This window comes from Pelodiscus sinensis, chromosome 9, assembly GCF_052426305.1.
Source record: "Pelodiscus sinensis isolate ZL-2025 chromosome 9, ASM5242630v1, whole genome shotgun sequence".
Lineage (NCBI taxonomy): Eukaryota > Metazoa > Chordata > Testudines > Trionychidae > Pelodiscus > Pelodiscus sinensis.
In genome coordinates, this window is record NC_143060.1 from 40,257,189 (window position 1) to 40,269,434 (window position 12,246).

General features: G+C 35.5%; 1 protein-coding gene across 3 annotated transcripts in view; it reads left to right on the forward strand.

Annotated features, from left to right (window-relative positions):
* The window catches only part of SNX7 (sorting nexin 7), a 65,844-nt gene extending 54,083 nt beyond the window's left edge, over window positions 1–11,761 (forward strand). For 2 of the 3 annotated variants that reach the window (XM_014571910.4, XM_006119841.5), the window contains exons 8-9: window positions 3,117–3,269; window positions 11,355–11,761. In XM_014571910.4, the coding sequence (XP_014427396.3) occupies window positions 3,117–3,269; window positions 11,355–11,435 (234 nt within the window). In that variant the 3' untranslated portion in view covers window positions 11,436–11,761. Of the gene's footprint in view, window positions 1–398; window positions 666–3,116; window positions 3,270–11,354 lie in introns of those variants that run through there. The other variant, XM_075936595.2, reaches the window with a different exon arrangement.
* The last annotated feature ends 485 nt before the right edge of the window (window positions 11,762–12,246 follow it).

The window sequence follows — 12,246 nt, forward strand, 5'->3', positions numbered from 1 at the left end:
GTTTTGGGAAGAGGAAAGGATAGGCTTAAAGGTGATATGCAAGGAGAAATGGCTCATAAGGCTTAGTGACATCAATATCCTCTCCAAAGATGTTCCTTCCAGGAATTTAGCTGCTAGGACAATAACAGGACTGTCCAGAGTGGTGATATGGTTCTACTGCAATAGCTTGCCCCACTGTGTCCCTACTCTTTTTAGTTGAGATGGAGGTCAGAAAGGTTTGGATTATACTTTTATACACATATCAAGATTTATGTGCTACAGTTTGGTTTTGAGAGGCTCCTGTCCATCAGGAAGAAGGATCTGTTTTGATACTCCAGTCAAAACCAGGTAGGTTCCAGATGTCCAAGAAATATCGATACAGTAGCTCTAACTATCCTCTTTATGGCTTTATCTCACAGGTCATCTTCGTTTTATGGATTATTTGGGATGGTTGAAGCAAGAGGTAAAATCATGAGAGCATTGATGGTAGCAATCTCCTACAATGCCCAACCCTTTGCATCATAAAGAACTGGTGAAATATAATGCGGAATAAATATGGGAAGCAAAGATAAATTTCCACATAGTCTTGTATAATGGAAATTTTAAGGGTCGTGGCACTGCTTGATCAGTTTCTCCAGTTGGTTACAGAGGCAGTATTATAAAGCAAGTCCTAGAATGGCAGATATGACAGTTGATCTGCTAGGCTATGTCTAGACTGGCATGATTTTCCAGAAATTCTTTTAACGGAAAAGTTTTCCGTTAAAAGCATTTTCGGAACAGAGCGTCTAGATTGGCACGGACGCTTTTCCACAAAAGCACTTCTTGCGGAAAAGCGTCCGTGCCAATCTAGACGCGCTTTTCCGCAAAAAAGCCCTGATCGCCATTTTCGCAATTGGGGCTTTTTTGCGGAAAACAAATCTGGGCTGTCTACACTGGTCCTTTTGCGCAAAAGTTTTGCACAAAAGGACTTTTGCCCGAACGGGAGCAGCATAGTATTTCTGCAAGAAAACTGACAATCTTACATGAGATCGTCAGTGCTTTTGCGGAAATTCAAGCGGCCAGTGTAGACAGCTGGCAAGTTTTTCCAGAAAAGTGGCTGATTTTCCGGAAAAACTGGCTAGTCTAGACACAGCCCTAGAGTTTGACAGTGTCAATGAGGCCTGTACACTAGACCAGGCAGGTCTGCTTAAGGTACGCCATCCAGCTATGCAAAATGCATAGCTAGATATATTTTAAACTAAACTGTCGTGGCATCTATGCTGTGGGAGGCCAATGGGAGCAAATACTCACGTTGGCTTCCCTTACTCCTGACAGATTGAGGAGTACCGGATGCTGGCGGGAAGCTGCCCTCAGCGTTTGATTTGGAGGTCTACGCTAGACCCGCTAAATCGAATACTAGAAGATCAACCTCCAGAGAGTCAATCTATAGTGTAGATACATCCTGACTGAAGTTCTAAAGAAGTTTGCTGTGCTGCAAGCATCCTTTATATTGGAACATAGTCCTTCAGAACTTGTTTTAGACTAATTGTGCACACTGAAAGCTCTCCTTCCTCCTGATATGGTCTGCATTTTGATTCATACACATTCTTTTCAGGTTACATTATAGTTTAACCTAATTATCTAAAAGCTTCAATGGTTATTGAAAACTTTAAAAATTGGAGGTTCATTTTAACTTGAGATTTTGCCCTTTGAGCTTCCTAGCTTCCTGTGAATTATGCAACTTTACACCAATAGAGCTTTTGACCTGAGAAGAGAGTGTTTGAGACTTAGGTTGCATGATAAATGGAGTGTGGATCCTTGTGAAGTGAACTGTAGGAGGTGGAGTTTTCCCCTATACTGGCTGCAACTACCAGCTACATTATTGGCAATATTTCTCCCTGCCTTTCCCAGGGCACAGCTGGGTTTCAGTCTCACAGAATTGCAGCTAAGCCCCTGTAGAGCTACTCTTCATCTTGCTCCTGCTAAACACAGAACTTTGGTTCATTGGGGTCTACTGGGGTAACTTGTATATTTGTTTTCCTTCAGTACGTTGTAGTTATTGTGTTCAGTTTTCTCATTCTTGGTCCTTCACTCATTGAAGGAACAGTGGAAAAAAATTTCAATCAAGATAAGAACTTGCACCTAATCTCAAACAAAAACAACCCAACAGCAACAAAAATTCCTCACTTCAGAAAAGAGTATATTACCAAAGGTCGTTGTGCAATCCCACAACAATAATTTGCTCCATGACTAGAAGATTTATCTGTTTCCATATTTGCTGCCAGACAGATTTATCATACTTGATTCAGAAATTGCAATAGGTCTGAAGGTAAGAGCAGTCACTGGAAGGACTAGAAGGCTCATTAGATAGAAGACCTTACCTCATTAAATATCTCATATTTCACCAGACCTAACACTCAGTTTTGGCATCTATAGTAATTAGAAGAAACTAGCTGCTCACCAGCCTGAAGGCTGCTGATCCACGCTCCCTGTGAAGGCTTCTGCAGAAATGAAAATTTAGCCTGCAGCAAAGATCCTTTCTTCCACACTGATTAGTTCTTGTAAGGTGGAATACAGGAATCTGGAAAGTTCCTGCATAAAAGTTTCATTACCTTCCCTCTGGATTCTCTTTCAGAGAAGGTACAGATCACAGCTGTGTGTAGTCGTTAAAGACCCCAATGCAATTTTCTCAGGTGGCCTGGCCAAATTCCAGTTTGGATAATTGCATTCTGTATCCAAAAAGTCCCCCATGTGTCATGGTGATAGTAGTGTGTGAGATTTTGTTTTTGTTTTTTGGCAGAGGGAAATCCATTTCTGTTCTTAAGTGCAAATAACATGGTTCCAAAGAGTAACTTTACAATTGACAAGATTATTTATGTTAACAGTTTAATTCTTGTCTGGATTTTGTGTCAGACTAGTAGTTTAGAAATTGTATTGAGCTGCTTGGTTTGTATACAATCTAAGATTAACAAGGAAGTACTGGACTTTCTTAATTGAGTTTAATATTACTCAATATTAATATTCAATATTAATATGCTATTGAATCCTATACTTACTGTAGTATGACAACCAGATTTCAAGCACATTTTAAATAGCTATTTCTAAATAACTTTAACTTTTCTTTCTTTTTTTTTTTTTTTTTTTTTTTTTTTTTAAAGCTTACAGAAGAGATTGGAAATCTTGAAGATAAAGTGGAATGTGCCAATAATGCTCTGAAAGCTGACTGGGATAGATGGAAACAAAACATGCAACATGATATGAAAACAGCATTTCTTAATATGGCCGAAAATAATATCCACTATTATGAACAGGTAAAACAAACATTTTTGTTTTCTTTTTCTTGCTTTTTATTTATTTTGATTCATCTTAGTAGTCAGTGCATTGTTTTTAAAAATAATTCTGTGTTCTTATTGAACTTAAGTTCAAATTCAGTATTTTTTTGTTGAATTGGTCAGTAATAGTAATACTTGAGCCCAAGCATGCTGATCTTGAGTTCTTCATCAACAGAGGGCAGTCTTGTTTTACTAAGCACAAAAATTTGAACATATATTTTTTCTGTTCAGAGTAAACTGTAATGTTTCATTGGGTTGCATGAGAATGGTTCCCAGAAAACTCTCACTCATATACATGATTTTGTATAAAAAGAAAAGAAATCTTTTAAAATTAACTCCCAGTACTTCATGAACTAGAAGAGATTTCTTTTATACTTCAAATTGCAAACAAGCAACAGAAACAACAAAAATAGTGATAAAATTTGGGGGGGAGGGAATTACAGGGAAAATATTATACACTTCAAAAATAAGTCTAGTAAAGGAATATCATTTATATAATGGTATACAACAAATAGATACATTGGGATTTTACATCACTGAAGTCTCTCTTAATCTGGAAAGAAATCAAAAGGTGTCATCCCAAGATTTATCAGCAAATGTATGTTTTCTAATAGTCTTTGCAATAACCCCCTTTGACAAGTATATACTCTCTGATTAAGGAGAGTAGGTATACATATTTATAAAGAGAACTAGAAAATATTTGGCAAGGTTTTTGGAGTATTCTCTGTCACTTTTTCATGATCAAAAATCATATTAGTCTCAGTGTATATTTTGTGGAATCCTGGTAGGCTAGATATTTAAAGTCCACTTTTTTCATCTTTTGTTGTTGTTGTTGTTATTGTTGTTGTTGTTGTTTTTGATTTAAAACCTTTTCTTTAAATTGAAAATTTTCTGTAGCCCAATAAACTATTTGATAATTTGGAAAGAAATCATTTGATTCCTTTATTGGTTCAATTTTGACACTTTGCAATCTCCTTTTTTTTTTTTGAACTTATTGTAGCTTTCCCTTAATGGACAACTGTGTCCTGATTTTACAAATCATTGCAATAGAATGTAATTGACAAGACAGAGCTCCTGATAATCAAGCCCACTTAATTAACATATTGTCCATTGGAGGCATGGTCATTGACAATCTGCTGTTATGTATTAAAATCAAAGTATTTGCTGAAATAAAACTGTAAAGTTTTTTGGTATCCTCTTTTTCAATCACCTTATAACCTCTGACTTTATAGTTAACATTTGTACATATTCTTGATGTAAAGGAATAATTTGGTCAACTAGTGATAAGTTAAGACACATATATTGTCCCTAAATTCTGTTTCATGAAAAGAAATGGTCTTATTTTAGTTAGGATTTAAATTTAAATATAACCCCCCCCAAACGATTAAACAGATTATGAACTTTAGATGGTGTAAAAGAAAATTGCATCAGTAACTATGAACAGGCTTTCACAAAAAGTTGCCAGCTGACCCGATTGGTGCATTTTTTTAACATGAACTGGATATTTAAATTGTTGTAAACAAAGTAATTTCAATTATAAATAATTGTGTAGGATTGCGTTGTTAAGAATCTTCTGTTACAGCTCTCTAAGTTTTATGATCATAGAAGGAAATTCCATAGAATGTATAAATTACTCTAATTAAAATATTTTACATTTTTGATATGATTTGTAGAAAATGTACTGCACATTAAGTTAGTCAGGAAGTCCTAGGGATGTACAGATGAGATTTTGGAACTTCTGTTTTAGACTGGCACTTACCTTGAAGTAGCTGCGGTATCTGTCAGTGTCCTGTCTACATAGTACACTTGTAGTCTGCTCTTAAAAATAGTGAGCAAATAAACACAGTGATGTTGCAGTGGCTGATCAGGAATGAGATCAAATAATCTTTTGACTATAACACTATAAGTAGTAGGAGCTGCCTATGGTCTCAATCACAATAGAAATTCTACTTCATTCTTTTTTGAATTCCATTTCAGTTCATTGAGACTTTGGTGACTCTTAGTTGTACTCACAATCCACTAATTGCATGTCTTAATTTTTTGTCCCTCAAAAAAAGGCAGTAAAAAAAAATAAGTCTTAATTTGTAGCTTGTTATTTTTCATATACAGTATTACTATTTGGGGAGCCATTGTGTGCCTAATTCAAAGGTTATCTTTATTTTAATGTTGATTTACTTGATTTAGCAGAAAGCCAATTATTCCTTTATATGGGCAGAATAAGAAACAACTTTTTCTCCTTGATGCATAAGTTAGCTCATTCTATTGCTTAGCTTTTAAGTTCTTGAACAAAAAAATCTGTCTCAGTGGAGTTTCTAATTGCTCCAGCTAATTCATTAAGAAAATTGTACATACTAACTTTTTAGTAAATATACTGCATGTGAATGATGCCCTGTTGACAGCACACAAATCTGATATATATAGATATAAAAAAAATATAAAAGGAGTGAAATTTTGCCATGTTTCCCAGCAGCATACCTTAATCCTTTTCTAGTAGAACCACAGAGTTGTTTAAATGATAGTTTAGCATCCATGTCCATTCAGTCTTTTGCAGTTTTGCCGACACTGCCACCAAAAGGTACATCTACACTTCAGCGCTATTTCGGAATACCTCTGGTATCCTGAAATAGCTATTCTGCATCTTTTGAACAAGCCCATTATTTCAAAGTATTTTTTGAAATAACGAGTGTAGTCCTCTATCCCTGGAAACCTTGTTCCACAAGGATTAAGGGACATTTTGGAATAGTGGTTTGTTTTTTGTAATTTATGAAATAAGCTATTTCAAAATTCACTCAAAATAAGTTACACAATATGTGTAGATCAAATTGCATTGCTTATTTCAAGCTAAAGGTGGAGTGTAGACGTACCCAAAGAACGCCAGTAATGATAATGTTTTGTGTCATCAGTACCTGCCCACTAAAAGCAACTGCTCAGTGGTTGCTGCCATTCAGAAATCAATAAATATCAAATACAGAAGTTATTAAACACATCATTTATTGTAAAGCTTGTATCTTCCCTTATTAATATGCCAGAATTTGATCTCACTGACAATGTAAACCACTCACTGACATACGCTACCTGATGGTAAAAGTTTCATTTCCACCAACGTGAGTTGGAACTCAGCTGGTGACCATGCATTCTATACTTAAATCATTGAATCCAGTGAGGGATGTAAAATCCTGTTTAATCTGTTAACTTGGATACTATGGACAGAGATCTGCTCCAGCCCATCTGGGCTTGCCACGCAGTTGGGCTGCTCAGGCCAGGACTCGCCTACCATGGTCAGGGAGCTGCTTGGGTCGGGCCTGCCGCACAGCACCATTGAGGGCTGGAGTACCCTCTTCCCCTAGCGCAGTGGGCCCAGGTGGGCTGGAGCAGCCTGGCTGGGCTGTCAGTTAATCGGTTACCAGCAAAGAACTGCTGATTACTCTTATTACTCTTCCACCATCAAAATAGCCTTGGTAACTCATTCCTTCTGGAAAAGCCTAAGTAAAATGGATGCACTCTGGAGTGTTAGACACTCCCTTAAGTAGAGGTAGAATTCCTTTCATAATGTACAATGACAAGTGATATTTCATTAATTTGGGCACTGAAAAAAATATTTTTTCTTCTGCATGAATGAGCCTTCGTTTTAAAAGGTAGCTTCTAATTTTACGTTTTTCCATTTGTCAAAACACTCCAATCTTGTTTAGCCTTAGCAGATTAGTCAGAAGCAAATCTAGCTTTATTTTTGATAAGATAGTCAGATCTTTACCAGTCTGGGCTTTGCTTGCTCTTCACAGCAAATTTAACTAAAGTTCTTGTGCTAATTTTTTGTTTCTTGATTCAAATTTAAGGAAAAGTTTTGATCCACAAATGTCTAGGTGCTGTTTAGTCTCAAACATGCAAAAATCCACATATATAACAAAGCAATTTCTGTCCTCCAACTCCAAAACTTTATTCAACAGGAGTCCCTAGGAAAAGTTTTACAAAATGAATTCGATTTGTAATGTACCCTGAATGTCTGTCTTCATATCGATACATTTGGCTAGTCAGACCATTGTATAGCTATGTTAGCTGTATATGTATATTCTTCACTTCCTACCAAAGGAGCTCACTTTATAAGCTTAAAAAAAGCTTTGTGTGTGATTTAAAAAAATTTCAAACTTGATTAAATCAAAATGTGACTTCCTCTAGGAGACGGGATTCTCCAAGAGGGCAGTTTTGATGACAGATTTTACCTTCCAACTGCCAATCATTTTAACTGTAGGAATTAAAAGTAAAGCTCTTTTATTTATAAGTGGCTTTTTCCTACCTCTTTGTCTCCCACACTCTTTTTTATGCTATGGAACTGTACATGCTTAATCATCTTAAAAAAAAACCCTTAGCCTACAAAATTACCCTTCCCCCCAAAAAATGATTGTGTAAGAATGGCATTAGCCACTGAAAATAAGGGATATAGGAATAGAAACAATTATTCATTTTTAAAAAAACTTCATACTGCTCCTGCTATTATTATTATTCACTCTGATTTTATATTTTCTTGTGAATTAGACATGCACATTTGTTTTAGGTTTAGATAAAGTAACATTATTTTTATATAGTTAGCTTTTTGCTGTGATCTATAGTAGTTTTATGAATAATTGGATTTGAAATGGCAAGCCCTATACATGCAACTTAAAAATGTTGGGAGGAAAGTTCTCTGCCTTCCTTGTTGAAGCCTGCTGATGATCCTTTAATTAGAATGTCCTTTTTCTCTCTACCTGAAGAACAAAATAAAATAAGTCTAGAAGAATGGTTAAAAAACACATTTTTAAAGTAATGTGATTTTTATGTAGCTAATGTTTCGCAATATAAAAAAGCATAATTTTAAGGCACATAGACCTAGTTTTGTGTTAATTATAAAGTCAGTTATAGCACCGCAATGCAGCCTGACAACAAAATGAGCCACAGTAGTTCCTATATTTTGCAAGAAAAATCATTGTGTAAATGAGAATAAATTAAAAAATTAATAACACACAACTAAAGATGCTTTACATCTTTGCTTGAAAAAACTTCAGTGGACTGCTTCTGTCAAGATGTGCAAATGTAGTGTGAATTAGTTTAAAACCTTAGTTTTTGTCTCAGTTTGCAGTGATAATACCATGTCACTCCGATCTTCCAACCAGCGCTGCTATTCATATTTATACTAAAAGATTTACCCAGCATTCCTCAGGTCCTTAACTCAAATAAGTTTTGTTTTTCTTCATTTAAATCATTGTTCTAGAGTGGGGCTGGGGATGCGGGGTTCAGTATGCAGACTGCCCTGGAGAGAGAGAGGACAACCCCAGCCCCCTCTCACTGTGGCAGCTTGGGGCCGAGCGAGAAGTGCCTGTCCATGGCTGTTGCAGCGGGAAAGGGAAAGGGATACATGTCCCTAGCTGGCAGACAGATAGGCACAAAATAGCTGTTCCTTTCTCCATCTCTGGCCCCTTGCTATCTCCCCCTCCCCCATCATTCTGCAGTATAATTCCCTCCTGCCAGACCCACTTCCTTTCCATTTTATGAGAACCAATCTAATTCCATGCACATCCTATTATCCTGGCACAGCCAAACTCTGACCTTGCTTTAAATTATGATGAGAGGAATCTACGTATCAGATGTGGTGGTCTTAGCTCTTACTGTTCAGGAAGAGTTCTTGAACAAACACTCACAGATGGATGGACAAACAGATGCACATTTCTAAAATATATAGTCAGATTTCACACATAGTTGTAATAACTGAAATCTTTAATCACGTGGATAAAATCTAAATATTCAAAGAGCACTGATTTAGTATAAAAAAATAATAAAAAACACTTTGGCAAACAGCATACAGCACATATCCTGACTTTGCACCCTTCTCAGTCCCCAGAAAAAGTCTGCATTAGCCTTCCAATGTTCCACTGACATAAGTCAGTCTTGGCACAGGTGAACCAAAGTGGGGAAACGAATCCCAGAACCTAGCATCATCATTAGAAAGTATTCTTCAAGTAGCGACCCCTGGTTTCTTTATACCAAGAGGAAGCCTCCTGCTCAAGCATCTCTAATATTCTCAGCTGCTGTGGTATTATATCAGAGAGAGACAGAGAGAACCTGTAACAACTCCCTTTATTAGGGAATTTATACAGATTCAAAACCATCCTTCCACCCTGAAATCAACTATCAGCCACAACAGATCACCATGTCCTTTTATTATTGTTTTTGATGCTGCTTTCCTCATATTCAATACTCTTTCACTATCTCAAAAGTAACCTTTCCCCAGTCTAGTCATTCAGTGCAGAAATGCAGCTCTTCACATGAATCCAATCTAATAGTTTCAGGGAATTATCAAGAAAGAATCAGAGGAACTCTACACACAGGGATTCTCTAGTCTAGTGCAAGGGATGATATAAATCACCTTATAAATACAAACCATGAGTCACTGGCATATTCTCCAGCAATCAAGGATCTGTACAGGATAAGGCTTCTGAAAATTTAGTTTTGTTGATCTAGGCATTTCAGTACTAACCCTTTAAGTCTTACAATGTCTTTTGACCCCAGGTTTCCTTCAATTTTTAATTTTTTTTTATCAGTCGATGGTTCCAGTCCCTTGTATTATCATTCATCCATCCCATTGCACTTTGTCCTTCTGTCAACATTACATGTGACCTGTTCACCATTCCATCTACTTGTTTTAATCAAGGAATATAAAGACTTGGTCTCTTTAAAAGAAAAAAAAGCCTTGAAAGTCATGAGATTTCATGACTGACTTGTGATAGTATTTCCTATAAATGCCAGATAAGACAAAAGCTATAAGTTCAACCTTTTTACTTCTGCTGAGAAATGGTGAATGCTATTTTTTTGCAGGCATAGTAAACTACTGTGGCTTCAATAGCTTATGCCAAACGTTTTTCACACAAGGAGTAGTGCCATTTTTTTCAGGGCTATTGGAATTAATACTAAGTTTAAATAAATTGAGCATTATGTTCAGTATTTAATAAGATATATGATTTTGCCTATAAATGTTAAGAACATTTACTTACTATCAGTTTTGCATATTCTTCTTGAAGTGATAGTGTGTAAAGGAAGTAGTAATTAAGATGTGTTACTCTTCTATGTTAAATGATATTTTGGTAACAAAACTAAATTTCATGAAAAAGTGCACCATTTCATGTTTTCATGTGCAGCATGAAAGGTGATACCACAACATATTGGAAGTACTGAATGTTTCCATATTCATAATGACTAATTCTAGGTGGCAGAAATGCAGAAAGTTTGAAAACTTTGAGTGGTGACTGGCACACATAGTGAACATTGATCATAGTTTTTCCAAGAAACACCTTACTAACAGTCATCTGCAGTTTAAAATGGTTTGCCAAGCAACTTTGTGTTCTGAGATACCAACATTCATGCAAATCAACTTGAGCCAAAAAAAAAGAGTTTTTGGATAGTATGATACTAATATGTACAATATTTGTTCCTAAAAGGAAAAACTGTTTGCAAAATTAAAAATAGATTTTGCAGGAGAGGTATAGGTTTGTCCTAGAAAAGCTACATTTTTCCCTTCTCCCTGGAATTCTATTCCTTAGTACACACAAATTTGTGACTTCTATGAGTGTTTAGAAACAAATGAATTGGATTTAATTTAACAGAAAAAAGATATTAGCTCTCCACATATGAATCCCTAGAGATTGCTAAGGAACTATAACTGACAGTTTGATGTTGCATTCATTTTAATTTCATGCAGACTATTTGGAAGACATCTTTGCTGTAAGTAAAGGGAAAGATTAAAGAAGAGCATAATTGATGGAAAACTCCTTACCACATCATATCTTTTGCTAATATGTAGACTTACATTGCTTGCAGTGTATGCATGTCACTTTCTACAGGTTATATTTATTCATAGCTCAGAATGATGGCTAACAGTATATTATTGATCTGTCTAGGAAATTATATTTCTCATTGTAGTGTGTGTGGGTGTGTGTGTGTGTGTGTGTAGATATATAAAATATTTTCTTATTTTCTCTTTAGCTACCCATTTTACCAAACTCCCATATTCCCTATTCATAAATATCTGCTTTCTTTAAGTGCCTTGCTACCTGGGAATCCTTCCTGACATCTCAAACAATAGATCTTCACTTGGAAGAAGGTTCTGAAGATAAGCCTTGAATATATTTCTGATTGATATTCCTCTTCTGTGCAGTTTCTGCCAACCAAAGAAGTGCTCTTCATATGTTATCAGATACATATATGAAATAAAACTGTAATAATCAGTGACATCTGGAAAACCAGCCTATTGAAAACTCAGGTATTCTAGTGTCCTGACCTACATTTTTTGGATCATGGTATATATTGCTATATATTGCTCAGTAATGATTTTACACACTTTATGCAAGTATTTGCATATAATTGTTTTCTTAAATATTGTGTAATTTGGATACAAATATTTTAAATATCTAAAAATGCACAATTTTAATAAAATTTTTACTACAAAATTTGTTTTAATTTTCTTTACTAGTCATTAACAATTAATTTGTTCATGCTTTGTTGCATTTTATGTTTAAGATAAATTCACCACATTTTGTAAAACTACATAATGATTTTCAAGTAATTGATCATTAATTTTTTTCATATGATCTTATGCTAGGGTAGAATTTTATGGATGTTTTGAACCAAGCTGATGGTACATCAAAAACGACTTCATTTAGAAATACTACTTTTTTTTGGGAGGGGGGGAGAGGAGATAATTTCTGGTAGTCTCAGAAAACTGCTGACTGACTTTGGAGGTCAAAGTGTCAGTTTAGTTATTAGGAGCCATTTCAACATGCATTGGGAATTTTGGAACTTGGTTTATACAGAACTTAGTACATACCAACTGGATATGGACTTCTTAAAGTGTATATAGGAGCTCTCTTGACACTAAAATATGAGTAGATTTTGCCGTAACAAGAGAGAGATGAATAAAGTGTCGAACAAATAT